The 24,470-nt window shown below is 40.9% G+C and overlaps 1 protein-coding gene across 2 annotated transcripts in view; it reads left to right on the forward strand.

The window, feature by feature from the left end:
• Positions 1–12,963, forward strand: part of Pdcd6ip (programmed cell death 6 interacting protein) — a 59,121-nt gene extending 46,158 nt beyond the window's left edge. For both annotated transcript variants that reach the window (XM_013028487.1, XM_013028488.1), the window contains exons 14-18: positions 76–210; positions 1,303–1,397; positions 5,673–5,796; positions 6,786–6,973; positions 9,575–12,963. In XM_013028487.1, the coding sequence (XP_012883941.1) occupies positions 76–210; positions 1,303–1,397; positions 5,673–5,796; positions 6,786–6,973; positions 9,575–9,746 (714 nt within the window). In that variant the 3' untranslated portion in view covers positions 9,747–12,963. The remainder of the gene's footprint in view (positions 1–75; positions 211–1,302; positions 1,398–5,672; positions 5,797–6,785; positions 6,974–9,574) is intronic.
• Positions 12,964–24,470: the final 11,507 nt, after the last annotated feature.

Consider the following 24,470-nt stretch of genomic DNA (forward strand, 5'->3'; position numbering starts at 1 on the left):
AAAAAAAAAAAAAATGTAGTTGTTAAACTGATTTTATAAATAAATGCACATTATATCTACCTTTCTTTTAACAAGGTCTCACATCAAGAATTTTCAAAAATGAAACAATCTAACAATGAAGCTAATTTAAGAGAAGAAGTTTTGAAGAATTTAGCTACTGCATATGACAACTTTGTTGAACTTGTAGCTAATTTGAAAGAGGGCACAAAGGTATGAAGTACAGAGGAGAAATACTAGCTAATCAACTAGATGGGAAAATGTAGTTTGGAGGTTTATTTTGGTATTTCTATGTGGGTCAAATTATTCTTTGCCTGGAATTTGGTAGTTTTCATGCCTTTACCTTCTTGTTTGTTAAAAGGGAGAAAACTTAATGAAGTTAGTCGCATTTTGTTAGAACTTTAAGAGTAAATTATATATTACAGCTGCAGAAAAGGAATATAAGTATTTCCTGTAGTGAGAATTAGGTCAAAAGGCCAATGACACCTTTTCAAGGATTAGGAACTAGACCCATTTGAATGAATTATGAGGTACTAGGAGTAACCAATGCTGATCTTCGATTGAAAAGAGGCTGGGGATGCATGACTTTTATATTCTTTACTAGTGGTTTATGATAGGCTTGTGATCTACCTGAAAATCAAAGTGCTTACTAAGTATGTTTTAAGTGCTGTTCTTTTCTGTCCTTTAAAAACTTTATAGAGAAATGCTTGTATTTGTTCCTACTGATTATTACACTCCGTAGAGAACAAATGGCTTATAAGTTTTCAGATGTATAATTTTGGTACTTAGTTCCATAATGATCACCGAATAGTTATCTTGATGAGATACATTTGGTATAAAGTACAACTCTCTGGAGAGATGATAAAATCACTGTGAAGGCTTCGGAATATAGAGAGGAGTAAAATGTCATTTTAGTTTGGATAAATACCTTGTTCAAATAGATAAGCTGAGGAAACTCCCTAGAGAGCCTTTGGATAGTCTTTTAAGGTTGACTGAAATAACGTCTGCATCTCTGTAGTGAATGTGAAATTTAAAACTTCACTAAATGGATTCAGGGTCATTACTAAATCATTGACTTTAGAAATTGAGAACATGTTTATGATTGTGAAACTTTTACCATCTAGTTTTTGATGACAATGTTCTGTAAAAAATGATTTTCTTTACTAACCTTGAGTTACATAGAATAAGTTGCATAATAAGTGGTCGTTAGTGTTAAACCAGCATTGTTATTAGCTTTAGACTGTTATTACTCCCCAGGTTAACACCTATTTGTCTTTGTTACTTGGATTGCTTCTCTGTTTACAGTTTTACAATGAGTTGACTGAAATCCTACTCCGGTTCCAGAACAAATGCAGTGATATAGTATTTGCACGCAAAACAGAAAGAGATGAACTCTTAAAGTAAGTTTGTTTGATGTATCAAGTTCTAATTAAAAGTATTTTCTTAAAAAAAAAAAGTCATGTTGAGCCAGGTGCTGGTAGATTATGCCTATAATCCTAGTTCCTCAGGAAGCTGAGATCTGAGCATCGAATTTGAAATCCAGCCTGGGCAGGAAAGTCTTGTCAGACTCTTCAGTAAACTACCAAGAAGCTTAGGTACAGTGCTCAGGACCAGCACATAAAAAAAGTCAGGTAGAAAACTTTGGGGATAAACTTGTAGAATGAGAGAACAATTTCTTTTCTGAGTATTTCTCTTCTGAGTATTGCTACAAAGTAACAAGCAAAGATCTGCACAGTTTGGGAATGGAAGGATGAAGAGGAGCAAAAAGTTAGGTAGAAGAAAGGGAGATCATGGTAGTGATGATAAAATGCCTGAGAGTAGATCTCAGGAAGCCCAGTGAATAGACTCAGTGGCAAATAGATTCCTTGCATAAAATGAGACGTACAACACTTGGGGAAGACAGGGTGAATAGCCCAGAAAGTATCAGCAAAAAAAGTCCCTTTCTGAAGGAGCCATTACTTGCTTACTTATCAGTAGAAAGTTGACCCAGTAGTGATGAAAGATATTGTACCTTTGAAGATAGAAAAATGAACTTCTAAAAAATCTTAATAAAGAATACTCACCAGAGCATGAAAATTCTGAATGAACATTTCACAGTGAATTAAAACAACTATTACTCCCCTGCATGATAAGCAGACATAAGATATAACAAAATAGGAAAATAATATTTAAACCTAATTCATAGGCCACAGGCTAATTTACCTTACTTATAAAGAACTCTCGAACTTAGTAATGGAAAAAAAAAAGTGAAAAAAGAAAGGACCATAACTTTTGCAGAGCAGGGACTAGAAGTGACTCTTACACATGTGAAATAGCTGCCTTCAGTATAAACAGAAAATTAAAATTAGTCTGAAGTAGCACTTTTCAGATTGGTGCTAGTCTGACAGTTGGCTAATATGCTGTATTGGCATGTTGTGGAAATAGACATGATATATTGGAGTGAAAGTACAGAAAGGTGCAGTCTGTGTGAAGCAAAATTCCTTGAGTGTATCTAGTCTATTTTGGGGAATTTATTAGCATTTACTAGAACTGGCATATGAGCTTATTTATTTCTTCATTGCTTATGGCATGGAAAAATTGTGTCCAGAGTTGGTGAAATAAAGTTGTATCTGTGCTGTGAAATTACTCTTTCCTCATGGTGACCACCTTTCTAACTGTGTGGAGCAGTTACTTCATGTTTTTGCACAGTATAGAAATGGAGTCATAAACTCTGGTTACTAGCTTTTTTTGAACACTGTACTTGAGAGACTCCTCCATTTAGTTGTGAATATTTATAGATCTTTATTCTCGGGGCTGGGAAGGTGGCTCAGTGGTAGAGCTTGCTTTGCATGCTCAAGGCCCTGGGTTCGATTCCTCAGCACCACATAAGCAAAAAGAAAAAAGCCGGAAGTGGTGCTGTGGCTCAAGTGGTAGAGCGCTAGCCTTGAGCTGAAGAGCTGAGTGACAGCGCCCAGGCCCAGAGTTCAGGCCTCATGACCAGACCCAAAAACAAAAAACAAAACAAAACAAAAAGATCTTTATTCTCATTTCAGTGCAAATGAGATGCTTTCATTAGTTTGTAGTTTTGGGTTATTACACAGATTATCCTGGCACCAATGTTGTAAAGTACAGTTGTCCTATCTAGATGTAGTGGTTACCTGTAATCCCAGAACTTGGGAGGCAAAGGCAGCAGAATTTTGAGTTTAATGAACTCAAATTGAGACCTTGTCTCATAAAGCAATTCACAAAAACAAAAAACACCACAAAACCAAAAAAAAAAACCCAACAAAACCCCCAACAGATTAGTTTGCCAGTCTGCTGCTAGCAGTAAAAGAATAAATGAATCAGCTGTCTGGGACTGGTGGAATAAGGCTATAATTCCATGGTGAAATATTAAACAGTGATGTAAGCTACTGAAAATGTAGCTATAGAAAAAAAGGAATACTTGAAAGTAATATCAGTAGTGTATCTCATTTAGTAAGGTACATCTAGAATGTTATCATTTGAACATGATAACTTTTTTTACACCAGGTCTTAGAATTCCAATATGTATCTTAAACTTAGAGTATACCCTTAATTCAGACTAGCTCCATTGTGGGTATTTTACAGCTATAGCTGCCCAGTGGTTCCTGCCTTAGATGTTGCCTATTTTTGGTGAGCAGGTATGCCCAGTGCTGCTGGGTACACGCATAGGAAATAGTGCCCAGCTGCTATGTGGTATTTCCAGTCAGATTGCTCCAGTGTGGTTGTACTCATTTATATTACTAGCAGCACATTGTGAGAAGTCTGGTGGCTCCTCAGTTTCACCATGGATTCTGCTTGGCACATGGTGGTTATAATGTTCATTTTCTTGATGAGTGAGATGTAAACCTGTTAGCTAGAAGGTTTGAATTTTAATTCCTGATTTTAACTTCATTGAAATCTTTTCATGAAAAACTGTCCTGAGCTTTTACTTTTCACAAATGATTTAGACTAATGTCATGGCATGGTTATTGGGTATAGGAATACTGGTGGCATTTTATTTTTGCTTTTTTACATTATTGGTTTTACGATTTAATAGCTTTGATTGATATCATTAGTAAGTGAATAATTAGTGGGAGAGTTTTTTTGTTGGTTTTTTTTGGGTCTGGTCATGGGGCCTGAACTCTGGGCCTGGGCACTATCCCTCAGCTCAAGGCTAGCTAGCACTCTACCACTTGAGCCACAGCGCCACTTCTGGCTTTTTTTTCTTTTTGCTTATGTGGTGCTGAGGAATCGAACCCAGGGCCTCACGCATGAGAGGCAAGCACCCTACCACTGAGCCACCTTCCCAGCCCTGGCTACAACTTTTCAGTTTACCTTGTAAGCAGTTATTTACTTAAATTAAGTAGTTTTGTTTTTTGATAATGGTGTGTTAAATTTTTGTATTTGGAGTGACTATCCTCTAGCTAGGGTCCTTCTTGAGAGTTCAAGTGTAGGTGGTAGGTGTGAGGAGTTGCTGAGATTGCTGGGATTGTTACATCAGGGCAGATGTTCTGTATAGGCATTCAGGGACATGTGCTTGCTTTGTTCAATAATGTAGTGAGAACTTGAGCATAGTATTTTAGATGTAACAGGGCCTTATGAGATTTTGGGGATAATTACAGTTAAAATTTTCTCCTAATGTTTAGTACTGTTTGAATGGCCTTTACAACATTATCTTTTGTAAGTTACCTTAGCAACAAATTGAGTTTTCTTTTGACATAATATATCTCAGTAATACATTTCTTAGAATAGCAGTTTCATCATATAGTTAACTTTCTCAATTTCCTTCCTTCCTTCCTTCCTTCCATTGAGACCAGGCCAAGCACATATTCTACTACTTGAGCAGTGCTCTAACAGTTGTTTTTTGGGAGGTGGGTTGGGTAGGTAGTAATTCATTTACTTGGTTTATTGAGACAGAGTCTCACTGTAGCACAAGCTGTCCTCTAACTTGAAATCCCTTCTGCCTTAACCTCCGGAGTGCTAGGATTACATACCTGGCCATATTGTTTTGTATAAATGTTGATGTCATACAGTGATTCATGTATTAGCTAGATGATCAAATGGTTGTGGTTTCTGTTAAATTTGTGTGTGTGCATGCGTGCACGTGTGCTGGTATTGGGCTTGAACTCAGGGCCTGAGTGTTATACCCAGCTGTTTTGCTCTAAAACGTGAGCCCCGGTTCCACCTCTGGCTTTTGGTGGCTCATTAGAGGCTCATGGACTTTCCTGACTGGGCTGGTTTCAAATGGTGATCCTCAGATCCTCAGCTTCCTGAGTAGCTAAGATTATAGGCATGAGCCACTGGTGCCTTGTGTTTTCTGTTTTGAGTAGTTTTTTTTTTTTTTTTGGTCTTTTTCTTTTATCTTTTGTCTGTAAATAATGAGCTGTCTTTTAGGGATGCTTGTCTAGTTTAACATGTTCTTAAGTAGTAGTTATGATCTCTAAAAATATTTATCTTTAGTTGTAATCTTCAGAAATAAAATAGAACCTCATTTTGTTAAGCTGTACAAAGAAAGATGATTTATGTTTTAGTCATGAGTAGGAATGTTGTAAAAAAAATAGAAGTGCTGTATTTCTAAAATATCATTATTTAGAGGCCATTATCTGTTTTACATGTGAAAAAAAATCAGAGTTGGTATTTATGTACTTTTTCTCCCCCACATTCTGTGTATTTATAACTCTGTCTTTAAAAAGGGATTTGCAGCAAAGCATTGCCAGAGAACCTAGTGCTCCTTCAATTCCTACTCCTGCATATCAGTCCTCTCCAGCAGGGGGACATGCGACAGTTCCTCCAACACCAGCTCCAAGAAGCATGCCGGTTAGTACTGCTAGTATATTTGCAAGATGGAAGCCAACATTAGTTGCCTGCTCTAAAGGAAGAAGAGTTTTCCTTTGGAGGTTCTAGTGGTCACCACCTGGGTCAGGTGGATGCATTTCAGTATGTAGAACACAGTATCATGAATTCTTGTGAAAAACTAAGCTGAGTCCAACCAAACCCTTAGAATAACTTTGTTTATAGCAAGTAAAGTGATTAAGTTAAACTGTGGTGTTAGCAAACAGTTGGCTAAATCTAGAACATGAGTTCAACTTTTCTAATATACATACAGTGTTCTAGGTTAAAAGAATTAAAAGATTTGTTCTAATTAAGCACAATGCAAAGATTGTGATTTGTGTTTAGCTCATAAAAACAGCCACAAGAGCTTTATCTGTGATAAAGAATGTTGGATCTGGAGTGGATATTTAGTGATACTGAGAATAATTGCTAAATGATTTTATAGAACAGTATTCTTATTGTGACTTGAGTACTGAAATCTGGTGTCAGGTTTGTAACTTTCAAGTGGATCTGCAAATGTATAGATAAATATGTGGAGATAGCTACATGAAAGAAGTATTATAGTGTTAATAGTTACAGAATTCCATATAGATGTATGACTGCTTTATTATAATTTTCTTTTAAGTTTTCAGGTATTTGGAGTTTTTTTTTTTAAATAAAGAAGCTTAGGGACTAGGTGGAGAAAAAAAATATATATATACCATATACCTTGATGTTACTTTCCATTTCAGTTGTCCAACCATTGGTGGAAGTAGCAAATTATAGATCTTAGGCATCAGGAAGAGGGTGGCCATCACAAATTGAAGAATTATTTTTCTACTCGGACACAATTTTAGAGTAATAAGCCAATATTTAAGACTGGTGATTCGAAGTATATTTGGTTGGATGTTAGTTTCTCATATGCCATAACTTGTTTTAATACTTTGAGAGACACATGAAAGTTTTGTAGTCAGTGCCTATTTTTTTCTTTATAGCCTGCCAAGCCTCAGCCTCCAGCCCGGCCTCCACCTCCTGTGCTTCCAGCAAATCGAGCACCTCCTGCTTCTGCTCCGCCTCCAGTGGGGGTGGGGACTGCTGCACCAGCTCCATCACAGACTTCTGGCTCAGCACCTCCTCCTCAGGCCCAGGGACCACCCTATCCTACCTATCCAGGATATCCCGGGTAAGGGGACCACGTAGCACATTCCAGGATATCGGCTATGGTGTCTAGATATTGTTTTCTAAAGACAGGATTGTTAACCCTTCTCTAAAAAGGCCTTATGGATGAATAAGCTACAAGGTCAGCTTACCTGGAAATTAAAATAATATTGAAATCACTTGAATAGTTAAATAGCCATCTTCTAGGCTCTTAAAATGTACACTTTCAGTTTTTTGCATTGATATTAAACACATTTCTCTCACGTAGAATTCAGTATTTGTTCCTTTGTCCCCTTTTATTGAGGTAATAAGTAGTTAGAGGCAAGATTGGTAAAACCTTGTTTACATACTTGTACTGTGAAATCTTGGAATTTAACAAACCATTGAGTAATTGATCTCATTAGGGAATTACTTAAAGATTAGTTTTTTTGTGTGCCAATTTCTTTTCTTTTCTTTCGTGTGTGTGTGTGTGTGTGTGTGTGTGTGTGGGTGACTGATTGAATCCAGGGCCTTTTTAAAAAAGACAAGTCCAGGGCCACATTTTTTTTTTTTTTGTGAACATACTGTACAGAGGGGTTACAACTACATGGGCAAGATAATGAGTACATTTCCTATCAAGCATTGTAGCCTCCTCCTTTGTTTACCCTTCCCATCCCTTCCCAGCCTCCCCCTGCCCCCCGACCCAATCCAACCCCCCCTCCCCCCACCAACTTGTACTTCTCATTGCTGCAACAGGTCCACCTGTATCCTTATTTAAACAACTTGTTTTTCTCCTTCCCCTCCACAAATTATACTGACATCAAATACAGTGAAAGCAGGGTTATATTGTGGGGGAGGGACATACAAAGCAACAAAGAAATAATCTTATAAATGTGTTAGAAACAAATGCATGAAAGAGAAAAAAAACATTTGAATACATATCTTAGGGTTCATTTCCCTAACATCACCTTATCTGACCTCTTCTGCTTGACTCATACATATACTAGATATTGCAAATAAGGGAAACCATGGGACCTATGTTTCTTTGGGCTTGGCTTACTTCACTTAATATAATTTTTTCCAAGTCTTTCCATTTCCTCACAAATGGGGCAATGTCATTCTTTCTGATGGAGGCATAGAATTCCATTGTGTATATATACCACATTTTCTTGATCCATTCATCTACTGAGGGGCATCTGGGTTGGTTCCATATCTTAGCTATGGTAAATAATGCTGCAATAAACATAGTTGTGCTGGTGGCTTTAGTGTGGTCTTGTTTGTAAACATTTGGGTAAATGCCCAAAAGTGGGATTGCTGGGTCATAGGGGAGCTCTATGTGGAGTCTTTTGAGGAACCTCCATAATACTTTCCAAAGTGGTTGAACAAGTTTACACTCCCACCAACAATGAAGTAAGGTTCCCAGGGCCACATTTTTAGACGAATCCTTTACCCTTGACTTACATCCCCAGCCAGAGTATTTTTTTTCCCCCCAGGGTAATTTTTTACTTTTTTTTTGTTCAGTAATGGGTTTGAACTCTGGGCCTGTCGTTGTTCCTGAGCTCTTCAGCTTGAGGCTAATGCTCTACCACTTGAGCCACAGTGCTGCTTCCGGTTTTCTGGTGGTTAATTGGAAATAAGAGTCTCATGGACTTTACTGCCTGGGCTGGCTTTGAACCTCGATCCTCAGATCTCAGCCTCCTGAGTAGCTAAGATTACAGGTGTGAGCCACCAGCATCTGGCTATTTTTTACCTTTTATTGTGCCAGACTTGGGCTTGAACTTGGCCTGGGTGCTTTCCCTGAGCTTTTTTGCTCAAGGCTAGTGCTCTACCATTTGAACCACAACTTCACTTCTGACTTTTTGGAAGATAAGTGGAGATAAGTGTCTTACGGACTTTCCTGCCTGGGCTAGCTCTGAAGTGCAGGCCTCAGATCTCAGTCTCCTGAGTAGCTAGGATTATAGGCATGAGCCATGAATGCCTCACACATACTTGGGGTGACATTATTAATGTACTCATTGCCTGACTTATGAAATGGTAGCCCCTTTGTACAGCATCCTAATAACAATAAAATTATTTATTTATATAAAAAACTTTACTTCCTTTGTTAATATATGCTCTAGGAGGCTGGGAATGTGGCTTAGTGGTAGAGTTCTTGCCTAGCATGCATGAAACCCTGGGTCGATTTCTCTGTACCACATAAACAGAAAAAGCTGGAAGTTGTGCTATGGCTCAAATGGTAGAGTGCTAGCCTTGAGCAAGAGAAGCTGAGACAGTGCTCAGGCCCTGAGTTCAAGCCCCAGGACTGACCAAAAAAAAATAGCTCTAAATTTTACTTAGTATGTACACTTGCAAAGTCATGATTTGTAGGTGTACATCTGTATGCATTATAGTGAATATTGACTCATACAGAGCAGGAACTATTGAGAGTATTAGTTTTGTCATGTTTGATATTCTTTCATTTTAATTAATGAGAGAAAAGGAATGGTTTTTCTCTGAGAAGTACCTAGAAAATAGTTTCCTTTTCTCTGTATTGTTATCTAGATTGTAAATAGAGAAAAATGGCTTTTAAAAGTAATCAGAGTAGTTATTATATATTTCAAGTATTTGATTTACTAACCCAGTGTTTTTGGCTTCTTCTCCCCGCCAGGTATTGCCAAATGCCCATGCCCATGGGCTATAATGTCTACACATACGGGTTTAACATGCCATATCCACCAGTGTACCACCAGAGCCCTGGACAGGCTCCATACCCAGGACCCCAGCAGCCTTCATACTCCTTCCCTCAGCCCCCACAGCAGTCCTACTATCCTCAGCAGTAATGTTTCTGCTCAGAAGCTCAACTGGTTCAGTTCAGAGGGAAAGAAATACCAATCCTGCAATAAAGTGTACTAAACTCTACGCTCTGGTTAATATAATGTACTTTACTGTACTGAATACAATGTATTATTTCTGTCTGCGGCTAAAAGCTGTGCCCCAGTTTCACATTTGATTGCACATGTGAGATTTTGCTACTGTTGCAGTATAAATACTAGGTATAATAAGATTTGAAATAAATTACATTATAGTTGATAAAAGTTGAAGATGAGAAATTAAAGCTGCCAGTGAGCCTTCTGAATGAAGCTAGCATACTTTTTACATATGATGCAGTTGGGACATCAGATACTTACGAAGATGGTCTCAGTACTGATATTCAAGGAAACTAAATTTTCTTTTCTCTTTTGGTTTCTTGATTTGATTTAATTTCATTTTGATATTTTGCGTAATCAAGACATTGTAAATCTTATAATTTAAAAATAAATTACTTAAGAACAGTTGTCATTGTTATGTTTGTCATTGATTCTCATTACTGTCTAATTTCGTTCTGGTATTAGTCTCTCATTTTGTATGTTCACAAGTTAAACATACTGTGTTTAAATGCACAGGCAGTATAAGTTAACAGGTCGAAGGGCATTTTATAAAAAAACCAAAAGTATAGTATCTTAATTTATTTTTTGTATGTTTATTAATTAATTTTGACAATTGTTTTAAGAAGTTTTATATTGTAGAAGAAACACAGTTGTTACCAAAGATTCTTCGAATGAATATTATTCATCTTTAATGTTTTATTGCTAACTTCCCCAAAAAATTGATACAAATTCTGGTAATCATCCAGAATTTTTCTTCAAAATCTGATTAAAATAAATTGATGTCATTGGCACTGTCTATGTACAGTTGTTGGGAGAAAGTTTCCTGTACTCTTCTTATATTTTATTGGCTTCATCCAGTAACAATGCATAGTGCGTTGATAAAGGTCTGAGCCCTTCTTTTTTTTTTTTTTTTTGGCTCCTCAATTTTTGGGCTATTTTGAGCACGCAGAATAATTGTTGAGAACATGTACTAATTGCAGAACAGGCTTTGTACTCGGTCGCTGCTGTGAGGATATTGAGTTACAGGAAAAACAAGACCCACCATGGAATGAGAAGTGAGAAAGGCACAAGCTGTCCAGGGTCACAGTGGGTCTGTTCTGTGTGGGGTTCCCGAGAACGGATTTCCAATGCATCCATTTGTGTTTATTTTCTGAGTTTAATGATGACTTTCTGCATTGTTTCATTTAAATGATACTGTCTCTTAGTCCACTGTTGTTTTCATTGACAATTTAGATTTATATTTTAAATGTTAGAGTGAAGATCTGATTGTAAAAGGGAGTAAATTGGTTGAAAACATGTATATTTTCAAGAATCTTTGTTGTATGTGGGAAACACAGACATGTTTGATTCAATATTAATGATGAATATTGAAATTGGTTTAAGGTCCAGTGGTTAAACCTTGGCAAATTACGTATCATTGCTAAGTTTTAACACTCTGGATTCATCAAAGTGTGAGATGGGTTTATTTGACTTTTCTGTAAATGGTAGTTGAGGTACCTTGTACTGGCATAAAACACTCAAGAGTTAGGGATATCCCAGATTGCTAGTTTATATTTCCTAATGCAAGAATAAAAAAATTGGCCTGAATATTCTCTTGGGTAAAGAGGGCACTGAAAGAAAGAATTAAGTGCATCAGAGTTCCAAAAGATCATTGGAAAGCCAGTTAGTCCATTCCCAGGCAAAGCTGGCCTGGTCCCAGACCCCACAGGAGAATGAGTGAGAAACCCCTGGGGAGAGAGCCTTAGAGCCCTGGAGGCATCCTCTCCAGCATGCCTCCCTGTCAGCTCATAGCAAGCCTTGGTGTGATGTGGCAGCCCAGACCCATCCTCTTGGCAGTTCACACATCCTTACAGTATTTAACTTCCTTTTGGTCACCTGTTTTCTGTTCTATTGACTATCTTATGGGTGATTGGTGCTAGGTTTATCCTCATAGATCTTTCTCATTTTGGAAAGAGACATGGAAAAATCTTTCTCTTATTTAGCAAACAAGGAAGCTTTCATTTTTGTTACCTAATGTTTTAGTCCTTTGCTTAGCTTCCTGTGTTCTACAAAATACTCATAAAGTTAATGATTAGTGCTGTTCATTTGGAGGTAGCAGGGTTTCACTGTACGGCTCTTGTATGTTGTTCCCATGTTTATAAATAGGCTTTTGTTGTTGCTCATAAGGGAACCATCCTCAGGCCATTTATGTGAGGTTTTAGAATGCTGTTATAAAATGGATTGTACTTAAAAAAAAATGGAGCTATGCATAGTGGAATTAGAATTTGGGGAAAGCTGTCTAACTTCTACTATTCCTGGTTGGAGACAAATGTCCTGATTTCTGTCTTGTGCAAAGTTTTGGTCTACAGAAAGCTATTCGCGTGCTGCTCGGACTTTATTCCCGATTGCGAAAAAGAGTCACGTTTCACTACAAAGCAATCAGTCTATATATGATCCTGTATCCAGATTCCAGCCTCTTTGAAATTTATAAACCCTCCTAAATGTAAGAGTTACAGAAAAAAATGCTTTTCACAGTCTTGTATCCTAAACACTGTACCAATCAGCAGCTTTTCTTGTCAAAAAGATGAAAAAAAGTTTTCCATTAGAGCTTTACAGTTTGCAAAAGTGCTTTGTATACCTTTCTAATTTCCTAAGTAGGATAAAATATAATTTGTTAAATAGGTTTCAGTTTTCTAATGGTTTCCTTTTCTAATTTTTGTTAGTATATCTTGATGAGTCTTGCTATAACCCAGTGACATCTCATTTTTGAAAGGCCTGCAGGTGTTAGTTTGATTCACAGGATAGGCAAGATACAAAGCAGGACAGTCTGCTGTAGTGTTATAATTGCTGGTTTAAATATAGACTTTAGAGGTAAATGGTTGATTATAAGATTTACATGGAAGAGCAAAGAAGGAAAAATTATATTTTTAAAGAAAGAGAATATTCAGGCTTTATTTCTGGTATGAAGTTTATATTTTTTAAAGAATCCTATATTATCACACCAGAGATTTTAGATTCTTTTCTGCTTACAAACATTGCTGGTAGTTGGATTATATTTTTATTGTATTCATTTCTCTTAGGGGAAAAATTGTAAAGAAACAAAAAGATTCCCAATGAATGTATCCTAGAAATAAAAGTTGAAAGATTCTTACTTCTTGGAGTATGAATTCTTTTTTAAAGTGTTTTAACTGTAAGCTTGAGAGTTTCAGTAATTTCTTGACAAAAGGTGGGTTGGGAAAGAATCCATTCTGACTAAATGCATGACTGAGCATTTATTTATGGATGGATCATACTTTCATTAGTTAGGGTCTACTTCAGATTTTGCAATATTTGTTACTATGATTTGGGGTGGGTACTGGGGTTTTATCTCAATGTTGTACTTACTAGGAAAGTTCCTTAATACTTGGAGCCACATTTCCAGCTAGAGATACTTTTTTTGATACTTGAGTTTTTTTTTTCCAGTCCTGGGCCTTGAACTCAGGGCCTGGGTTCTGTCCCTGAGCCTCTCTGTGCTCAAGGCTAGCACTCTACCACTTGAGCCATAGTACCATTTCTGGCCTTTTCGGTTTATGTGGTACTGAGGAATTGAACCCAAGGCTTCATGCATGCTAGGCAAGCACTCCACCTAAGCCACATTCCCAGCCCCCAAGATACATATTTTCAAGAGCCAATTTTTTTCATGGCTAAATTTGATGGGCAAGATGTTGAGTATATCCTAGCATAAAACAATAGGGCAGAATTTAATTATTTTGAGCTGGAGATCCCAGATCTGCCCTTCCTGCTCAAAGCTGCCTCTCCCTGCAAAGGGTCCTGTAATTTGTCAGTTACATGGTTCTTTCTTTTTTCATGAAACTTTCTGCCTGTGCTAGACCTGAGCCTTATTACCCAATCTCTGCCTCCAGATTAAATTTACAGGCATAAGCCACCATACCTTGCCCTGTGTGGCCTTTTGGTTGATAGTGCATTTCTTTTCATCACTAATTTCATTGTGTGAATTTCTTGTACAGTTTGGTTATCCATCTTTTGAAGGGCACTCATATACATGTTTGGCAGTTCTGAACTTTGAACTCACCTGCCATGTCCCTCTTTTAGCTTCAGTTATATTTTTCAGGGTCTTTGAGTTTTTGCCTAGGGCCAACCTTCACCATGATCCTTCTTACCTGTGCTTCCTGAGTAGCTGAGATCACAGGTGTGGAAGTTAGCAACAAATAAGCATGAAGTGGCGTATTAGTTGAGTTGAGTTTTGGTAACTTGTGAGGACTGAAGCATCACCTTGAACTGTGATCTTCTGAATCGATGAATAAGCCGTTCAGTGCAGGGTTGTGTGGATACAAGTTTTCATCTTACTTGGGTGAAAATCCAGGAGTGTACAGGAATACATGGCAAGACTGTATTTTTCTTTGTAAGAAACTGCCAAACAATCACCAGAGTGTTGGCATCACTTTGATCTCCACCCGCGATGAATGCGATGTCCTGTTTTTGCACATTTTGCCAGCATTTGGTATCATCAGACCTAAAAAAAAAAGCTACTATGTGTATACCGTAGTATCATTGCTGCTTGAACTTGGAATTCTTTAAAACCATTAAACAGGTTGAGCCTCTTTCTGTATCCCATCTTACAGGATCAGGAATATTATCCATTTTTAAGTTGGGATTATTTTCTTGTATTATAAAGGTTCTTTTTGTATTTTGGATGAAGTTCCTTAATGAGATGTATTTTGCAAATATTTTTTCTCATTGCCTCTTTTTTATTCTCTTTAGTATTTTTTCAGATGTGTGTATATTTTCTCTATTTTTTATTTTGTAATCTTTAAATGGTTGTGCAAGGGGGTCACATTGTAATATCCATTTATGTGTACAACGCATCTTTAATCAGAGTCATGCCTTCTCTCAATCTTACCCCCTCTTCCCCTCTTCCTTCCCCCACCCATTTTTCTTATGTTTCCCATTGGCTCGAAGGGGCTGAAGTTGGGTGGATCCCTTCCTTTCATTGGCAGGCTCTGATAAACTAGGTTCCTTTGATGGCAGACACAGCAGAATGTTCTGATGGAACTGCAGATTTTATAACTCTCAGGATGGTTCACACACAATTTCCAGTCGTTTGTCTTGTGACCATTTGCTTTCCTTCCAAATCTTGGCTCTAGTGGCTTTTGCTCCTAGTAAGCAAAAGTTGTATATTCAAGTGTTTTTCCAGTTTAGGGTATGTGTGTGGGTACCGGTTGCCTGTGACCTCAGTCCTATGATAGGTTTAAAATAAGTTATTTATTCTCAGTGAGACATGGAATGACAACTTCTAAATTCTCCACATCTCACATTGGAGAGCCCAAAAGTACAGGTGAACTTTTAATACAAATGTACATTTTTAAACAAAAATTAAGCTCAGAAAATGTCTCATCTTTTCCCCTTGTGGTCTTGATTCTGGAGTCTTGTTTTGCACATCAGGTCTTTGTAGGTATTCTAACACGTGTTCAATTATGTTAGCTATTTGTGTGTGTACATTGTGTGTGTGTGTGAGAGAAGGTGTGTGTGTGTGTGTGTGTGTGTGTGTGTGTGTGTGCTGGAGCTTGAACTGGGCCTAGTCACTATCTCTTAGCTTTTTCACTCACTTTTTCACTTTTTTACTCTACCACTTGAGCCACACACTCCACTTCCAGCTTTTTATTGTTTAATTGAAGATAAGAGCCTCTCAGACTTTTCTATCTGGGCTGGCTTTGAACCTCTGTCCTCAGACCTCAGCTTCCTGAGATTAGCTAAAATTATAGGCATGAGCCACCAGCTCATGGCCCTTCCACCCTTTTTTATTTCCTTTACAAAATTATATATTGAAAGACTCCCTCTTATTCAAGGTATTAAGAAGATAACAATGATCTGAAATTTTATTTTGGGAGACGGTGAGATTGAGATATAGGGTTGGAGGTTAATATTACGTGATCTTTTTTTTTTTTTTGGTCTGCTTTCCTCTCTTGCCAGATAAATACACTAGAGTGTGTTTCTGGGGTTATTTTACCGGGAGGGATATGGGTTGGGAGCAGGAGCTGGAGTCAATGTCCAGGAGGTAAAATCTCAGAGGTGGTAAAATCTTAGAGATGGCTGTTGGGTACAGCTATGACAGAGCTGTCATGCTTCAAATGAGGTAAGGCCAGTGATGCTGTGCAGCAGCCCAAGATGGCATCTGGCATTCGTGTGGAGAGCCAGAGATTACTGAGACAATCTTCCTCATCCAGCAGGATGGCTTTTGACTGAAGCCAATGACTTCAATGAATGATGATGTTTCTTGTATCCTTGGCTTGGTGGGCTTCAGCTGATTGTCACCTACAATGTTTCTGCCACTTCTGGGATGGAAGACATATTTGCCTTGTGAATATGTACTCCGGCTGCTGTTGGCTTCCCTCATTTTGCATTTCAGAGAGTTCTGAATGGTTTTACCCACTAGTGAAGCTATGTAAGGGGTCTTATTTATTGCTCAATACTTGCGAGATTCCTGGTTGTCATTTCCATCACCAAGTGTGCTATCATTTGGAGAGAGATGCCTGAATTAGGATGTTTGAGCATGTCAGTGATGGGAGCTGGGGATGTAGCTCAGTAGTCCAGCAGTGCATGCTTAAGACCCTGTAGAGCACACCTCTAGCACCATAAAAAACAGTATTCCTACAATGCCTGCAACCTTGTCACATAAGGCTTAGCAATGGACTACCCGATCCTGAGGAAGACTGTTAGCTTGTTTTCTATTACTATAACTACCATAGGTGGAGCAATTTATTAAGAACAGAGGTTTATTTAGCTTAGGCTGTGAACTCCAAGACATACTGCATGGAGGATACAAGGCAGGCATGCTAGCTCAGGTCTCTCTTCCTCATACAGAGCCCACGGCGGGACCCCACTCATGTGACCTCAATTAATTAGTGTCCCTAGACCCCCATTTCCAAGTGTCATGAACAGGAATTGGGAAACGGAAATTCTAGCATAAGGGGCACATTCAAATCACACAACCTGTTTTGCCATACTGGAAGCAAGTTTTTTGTGGGGGGGGGACCTGAGGTTCCTCCCTTGACCCTGGAGAAGTGCATGTGGGTCTGTTGGTGACCCTTTCCTAGTTGGTGGCTGAGGAAACTGTGGCACTGAGTGACATCCCAAGGGTGTGGGCCTGGGAGTTCCGGGGAAGGCTTGTAGCAGGCTGTGAGAGGAATCTGCACCCACTCTTCCTGAGTCCAGGTCTGGACTTCTAGAGCAAGTGTAGACAACCTGAGTGGCTGGCTCCACCCCCTTCCATCCTCTCCTACCCGCTGCATCACAAAGACTAGACAGTAGGGGCACCATGGAGGAGAAGGGTTGATCTTGGCGGATCCTGGTCTTGCTTGCTCAGGCCAAGGAAGATGGACTGTCTCCGCGTAAATCTCCTGGATCCCCGTGTGTGACATCTTCAGCTGTCCTTGGTGGGGTGGCCTGCGTGGGAGGGGCAGCTGGATGAGCCAGGTATGTCCCACTCTGAAGAAATGGTCCTGAGGAGGCCCCTGGGAGTGAGCTGGGGTGAGGGCCAGGACTCACCGCAGGTTTTTAGCTCTGAGAGTTTGCAGTTGGTGGTGATGGCTGTGGATTGGGGGTAGGGTAGGGCTAAGAAAGATCCAGGTTGGGCTGCCACAGCTTCTTCTAGAGTGGGCCCCACTCTTGCCCATGCGTGCATCTGTGTGACGTTGTAGGTCAGGTGACTCAGGTGCTGCTTGGGCAAAAGTTTCAAAGGACAGCACCCAGACATTGCTGGGGTGAGAGGGGTAACAAGTGTTTAAAGGCTGCTTTTGCTGGAGCACTAACTCTTTAGCGCCCCCCGCTCTCCACTACCACCAATTTCCTGAAGGCAGGAGAAATCTCTACAACCCAGTCTCCATGGCCTGGCTCTGAGCTATTCTCCCCTGCAGCACCTTATGATCCACAAAGGACTGAACTAATAACACGTTTACAGTAAGAAATGGAGGAAACTGCTTTCTCCTCCTCACCTCTCCACATCAAAGAAAGAGTTTCCAAAGGACAGACCACCCATCACTGCTGCCCAGAACTTCTTCCTCCCTGGAACTCGAGACTGTGGCTGTTTAGGTATGGCTTCTCTGTGCTGGTACTTGGGCTTGAACTCTGGGCCTCACACTTCTGCTTAGGTTTTTCCGCTCAAGGTTGGTGCTCTAACATTTGGGCCACACTTCTACATCAGGCTTATTTTGCTGATTAAGTAGAGATAAGAGTCTCATGGGCTTTTCTTTTGGGGCTCGCTTCAAACCTTGATCTTCAGATCCCAGCCTCTTGAGTACCTAGGATTACAGGTTGAGCCGCCAGCAGCTGACTTGGTTAACACTTTTTTTTTTATTTCCCCAACAAAACCAGGCAATCTCCCCCTTGCCCTTCTGCCTGCTAGGAAGGAATAAACCCCAGTCGAACAAGACATGTGGTTTCTAGAAGATGGTGCCTGCAAACTGGGAGATAAGCAGACCCAAGTCTTTGACATCCAGAGGTCCCCCCCCCTCCCCCCCCTGGGTTTTCTCTTATAAACTCGTCCTCCCGGCCAGGAAGTAGGGCTGTAGCTTTGGAGATAGCAGCTCCTGCAATCCTCACTTTGCCTTTCAAAATGAGTTAACCTTTATTTGCTTTTCTCTCCAACCAGGGGATAGAATTTCTGAAGATGTGGGCTGCAGGAGGAGACCTTGGGCTGGCAATGAACTTCCCCCTGCCCCCACCATGCTCAGCAGAGGCCAACATGGTGAGAAGGTGTGGAGAGCTCAGTAGAGACAGGATACAGACACACTGGGCTGGCTATGCAGTTGCTTGGGAGACAATGGGCTGTGGACAGGGGCCTGGGCATTTTGGTGAGGCCCCTCGTTAAGCTTGGTGGGTCAGTAACACTGGCTGTGGTTATGGGGACCTTCTTGTTTCCTGCTGCCCTGATCACCCTTCCCAGTACACAGCTATTCATGCCAGAGGCCTCCCAGGTTGGTTTTCCCTGTGCCTATGACCCCGAATAGGGTATAGTAAAGTCTGCTGGGGTGAGGGTACTGACATTGAGCTGTGTTAGTCACGTGCAGACTTTTCCTTTGCTAGTGGGGCCTGGGTGGGCTCTCAGGCCTCTGATTTCAGGGTTCTCTCTTTCTCTTGGAAATGCTTCCACTTGGGGCACACTGCTCCCAAGTAAGACAGAAGCTGTGCTCCTGATCTCAGACCACTGTGGTTTAGCTCCATTCAACGTATGGAGGTGGCCACAATGCAGCTGACCGGGTCCCACACACACGCTGGAGAAAACAATAGCTCGTTTCCTGCTGAAATATTGAAAACATTGACTCATGAGAAGAAGCTGCACAGTGCATATATTAAGTTAGAATGGCTGAGGTCTGCCAACTGTAAAGGGTCAGAATTCAGGAGCTTAATGGGAAAAGACTGGAGTTTAATTTGTAATCAAAACTTAGAATTTCCTCTAGTTATAAATGGCAACAAATTCACCTGTGGTTGCAACAGAACCTGTGCCTTCATCTCGTCTAGAAATCCCAGATATTCACATGACACAGTTGCTACTGAGCTATCAAATGTCAGTTTTGCTCCCCACTGATTTGCATTCATCGTGATTGGACCAGCAACTAGGCCCAATTTTTAATGATGGTGTTAAAGAAACATTGTATTTATGAAACCCCCCACTTATTTAATGATCAATTTTACACATAATTTGAAAGATAATTGTACTTACTTATAGTTGTATGAATTTTATTATAAGAATATGGAAAGAATCTGGAGGCATTACAGTTTTGCCAATATGATCCTCCCATATGATTCTTTAAAAAAATTCGATTGTCAAGGTGATGTACAGAGAGGTTATAGTTATATACCGAACTTGTTACCCCTCCCTCTTTTCTCCCTCTTTCCCTCCCTCCAATCCCCCCCCAAAGTTGTACAGTTCATTTTCAACATATTGTCTTGTGAGTATCGCTGTTGCATTGGTTCCCCCTTTGTCCTTTGTCTCACCATTTTGTTGTTCTCCTTCTTTCCCTAATTCGGATTAAGGGGTACAATACCCAGGGTACCAAAATCAAATACAGTGACAACAGGGGATAAACCATAGGAAAAAGGAAAAAAAACAAAAGAAGAAAGAAACCACATAGTACATTAAAAACAACAACAAAGAAAAACCTCTTGTGTGCATGTCTTGGAGTTCATTTTGCCTAGCATCATCTTATATGGCCATATATACACAGCTAGTGAGCTATTCTGCTCATCCGATGGGTTATCTTAGACATATACTAATTATTACAAATGAGGAAAACTATGGGATCTATGTTTTTTTGGGTCTGGCTTACTTCACTTAATGTTTTTTTCAAGTCTTTAATTTCCTTAGAAATGGGGTGGTGTCATTTTTTTGGATGGAAGCATAGAATTCCAATATATATATATATATATATATCACATTTTCTTGATCTATTCATCCACTGAGGGGCATCTGGGTTGGTTCCATATCTTAGCGGTGATAAACATACTTGTGCTGGTGGCTTTAGTATGGCCTTGTTTGTGTTCATTTGGGTAAATGCCAAGAAGTGAGATTGCTGGGTCATAGAGGAGGTCTATGTTTAGTCCTTTGAAAAGCTTCCATACTGCTTTCCTTAATCATAAACAGTTTATTAGCTTCTGGACATTGGAAACTTTCTGAAAAAGAGTGATAATTCCAAATGTAACCACAGGAGGGAACCATTTTACCAGTTATGTTACAAAAGATGACGGGATTTTTGTCTTAGTTTCTCTTAGCCCTTGTTATAAAATTGGTTCAAGTTTTCTTTACCAGTAGCAGTGCAATTGTGGGTCCTGTGATGTGGCACTGTAGCTGATCACCTACAAAGATCTGCACTGTGACATGTGAATCCAGGAAGGTGTGATGTGAAAAAGTAAGTTCAGACACTAGATGAGGGTTAATGCCTACAGCTGCCTCCTCCTCCTTCTCCTCCTGCACCTTCTCCCCTTCCTTCTCATTCTTATTTCTTTTTTTTCCTCTTCTTTTACTTTTCCTCCTCCTCCTCCTCCTCCTCCTCCTCCTCCTCCTCTTCTTCCTTTTCTTCCATTTTCTCTCTTCCCCTCTTCATCTCTCATCCAAAACCTTGCAGAGAAGAAAAAAAATACTTACTTTGTAATTCTGGTAGAACTTGACCCTCTATCAAGATAGAAATGTAGCTGAAGGTTTTCCACTAACACTGTGCTTGTTACAAGACTGTGGTGGTGGTGGTGGTGGTGGTGGTGAATGTATGTGAAAGGGCAGAGGCAGAGTTGGTCGAGGAAGGAGGACAATCAGAACTTTCTCAATAGAGCAAGGCTTCCATGCTAGAATAAAAGCCGGAGGCCCGGGCCAGGCCTCCTGCTTGGTTCTGCAGGGGCTGCCCCCAGGGCTCATTTTCATGGGAACACGTTTTACTGGTTCTGTTGTCCTTTGGCCTCAGCAGCACTTAGGTCACTGTATATAGTTCAGGGCACAGAATGGAAGTCTTTGAGTGTCTCATTGCACAAGGCAACAGTCACTTTTACAAGTCAGCATCGTTTGTTTCAGAGATCAGCTCTGCAAGCCCCGGCAACCCTGGCTTTCCCTGAAGTAGGTCAGGCAGGAGGAAATGCGGCAGGTGTCTGTGGGCATGTGGAGCCGGTGCTCAGACCCCTGAAGCCATTGTCGGTGAACATCCTTTATGCTGCCTACTGCTCTGAGCTTTCAGGATTGTCGGCTGTCCACCCTCTGCTCAGTTTTCATGATAAACGAAGTCGTTTCATTCATTCGTGTATTCATTCACTTAAGCTGCTGTTTCTAGAATCATTCTAGATGCTACAGCCTTGGGACAGAACCAGCTGCCCATCCCCAGGGTCTGCACTGCTCCTCAGTATGCTTGGTACCTGCTGAGTGGATACGGGTCCTTTAGGTATGTCTACCAGGCAAGTTACTCATTGTCTTTGAGCCTCTCATCTTGCTATGTAAAAGAGGAATGGCGTTATTTCTAATTGCATTCCTTCATGAGACTGTGGCACTTCAGGTCCGCCGTGGGCACTGTTATGAGGAAGGAATGCAGCATTGTCTTTGAACATGTGGTCAACATGCGTTTGGATCAGGCAACTATTTGTAGCCAAGACTGTGAGCTGCTCCTGCTGGACCCTGCTTTGATTTAGAGCACCAGTACCCTAAACTCAATGATAACACACGTACCCTGCCAGAAGGAGCCCAGCACTGAGTTTGTGAGCAGGCTGTGAGCTGGATGGCCTGGTGCCACATCCTAGGTGGGGACTTCAAGCCAACTACTCAGGTTCTCTAGGCTCTGGTTTCCAAATAAAGATGGCACTTCCCTTGTCTCTGTCTGTCTCTGTTTCTGTCTCTGTCTCTCTGTCTGTCTGTCTCTGTCTCTGTCTGTCTGTCTCTCCCTCTCTCTCTCTCTGTTTCTCTCTGTCTCTCTCTCTCTCTCTCTCCCAGTACTGAGGCTTGAACTCAAAGTCTGGGTGCTATTCCTTAGCTTTCTTACTCAAAGGCTGGCATTTTACCATTTGAACCACAGTTCCATTTCTGGTCTTTTGGGTGCTTCATTTGAGTGAACAGTCTCTTGGACTTTCCTGCTTGGGCTGGTTTTGAACCTTGATCCTCAGATCTTAACCTCTTGAATAGCTAAGATTACAGGTGTGAGCCACTGGCACTTGGCTAATAACACCATCTGCTTAGAGGTGAGTTGATATGTGGAGAGTTTTCTGGTACTCAAGTTGTGATTGTTACTTTATTGTCAGATAACTTATTACTTGTTCTCTGAGGATAGGGAACCTAGTCTGTCTAGACTAGGGTGATGAGGTGGCAGTGGGGTGGGTGGTGATGGTAGAGGTGACAGTTCTTATTGGTGTGATGTGGTTGTTTTGAGTGTTGGAATGGTGTTGGTGGTGGAGGGGTGTAGTTGTTGGGATGGTGTGATTGTTATTGATGGCCTGGAGAGTGGTGGTGGATTATTGTTACTTGTGTATTATAACCCAAATATTTGACAGAACATATTGTGTGTGTGTGTGTGTGTGTGTGTGTGTATACTGGGCTTTTCTTGGCTTCCTTTTTTTGTTATTCAAAGGGCTTGAACTGTCTCTAAGCTTTTCTACTCATGGCTAGTTCTCTGCCACTTTGAGCACAAAGGCGATTTGTGGTTTTCTGGTGGTTAAATGGAGATAAGAGTCTCATAGAGGCTTTCCTGCCCAGGCTGGCTTTGAACCATGATCCTCAGATTTCAGCCTCCTGAGTAGCTAGGATTACAGGTATGAGCCACCAGGCCCCAGCTGGCACTTTACCTCTTGAGCTGAAGGATTGGAGATTAGAGTCACCTAAATTTCCTTTCCTTTGAACATGATCCTCAGATCTCAGCCTCCTGAGAGACTGGCATTATAGATGGGAGCCTCCCCCCCCCCCGCCCAGTATCCAGCTCTGAGAGAACAACTTAAAGGGAGCACTTCCTTATTCCATTCCCAGTTCCAGAGGATTCTGTTTAAGCTGGATCCTTCCGGAGGTGGTGGCCGTGGTGTGGGTGCAGGGGATGTTCATCTCATGGAGCAGAGGAACAGACCAGTGTGCACAAGACACAGCCTCCAAAGACACCCCTCAGTGAGCTACTTCCTCCAGTGAGGCTGCTCTCCCCAGAGTTCCCACAATGTCCCCCAACAGTCCCACCAGCCATGCACTATGCATTCAGCCCATGAACCTCCTTTCAGGGGACACTTCCTATTCAAATCTAACAGCTGATAGGGGCCGCTGTTGGTGGCAACGGGATGATGTGATGAACATCACATGACTTGATATGGCTGATGGGGTAACCGTGGGATGTTGCTGGTGGGGTGTAGGAGGAGAATGATGGTGGACGGTGCTGTGTGTGTATGAGGAATGGCACTGGGAATGGAGGAGAGCTAGAAGGCTGGCCCTTATCTCTACTCATTGGAGGGCATCTTTGCTGTGACCCCCACCAGAGGTTAACTTTGGGGATATGTGGTGGATGGCAGCTCTACAAGACTCCTGGCTGTTCTCCCAGATGGCTCTGGGGCCTCTTGGGCCAGGGTCATCGTCTGGAATGTGCTGGAATTCAAAGCAACAAGATCCATGTGTGTTTGCTGTCTGAGAGATTTTGTTCACTGATGGGCGTACCCAGGCTTTATTTGATAGTCATACTCCATCCCCCCCCCCACTCTCTCTGTCTGAGAAACCACAGACATTTAAAAGATATTGTACAAATATTTCTTATAACATCCCTTTGATGTTAGGGTCAGGGAAAAGAGCCTCTCGCTTTACAGGTGACAAAATTGAGGTGATTCTCCAGGCCACCAGGTTTCCTTAAACCATTGGGAGGTGACATCTGGTTTACAATCTCTCCTGTGGTTGGCAGAATTAATTTTTGTTGAGGGCAGGGGGGGGGGAAGGCCTCTTTGTTGTATTTCAACCTCCTCTCCACCGTGCAAAGGGAGATGTCAAGCAAAGCGATTTCTTCTCTCTTTTCAGAGAGCCAGCTCGGGCACCCTCTTTTAGTTCATTTGTCTGTGACCCCATTTCCTTGCTGCCCGTGAGTACTGGGGTAGGCTGGCGTGGGTAGGGGGAGGATGGAGTATAAACAGCTTGGATCCAGTACAGTGCCTCAAGTTTCCCTGTGAAGCTTTATC

The sequence above is a fragment of the Dipodomys ordii genome, unplaced genomic scaffold, assembly GCF_000151885.1.
Source record: "Dipodomys ordii isolate 6190 unplaced genomic scaffold, Dord_2.0 Scaffold110, whole genome shotgun sequence".
In the NCBI taxonomy this organism is placed as follows: domain Eukaryota; kingdom Metazoa; phylum Chordata; class Mammalia; order Rodentia; family Heteromyidae; genus Dipodomys; species Dipodomys ordii.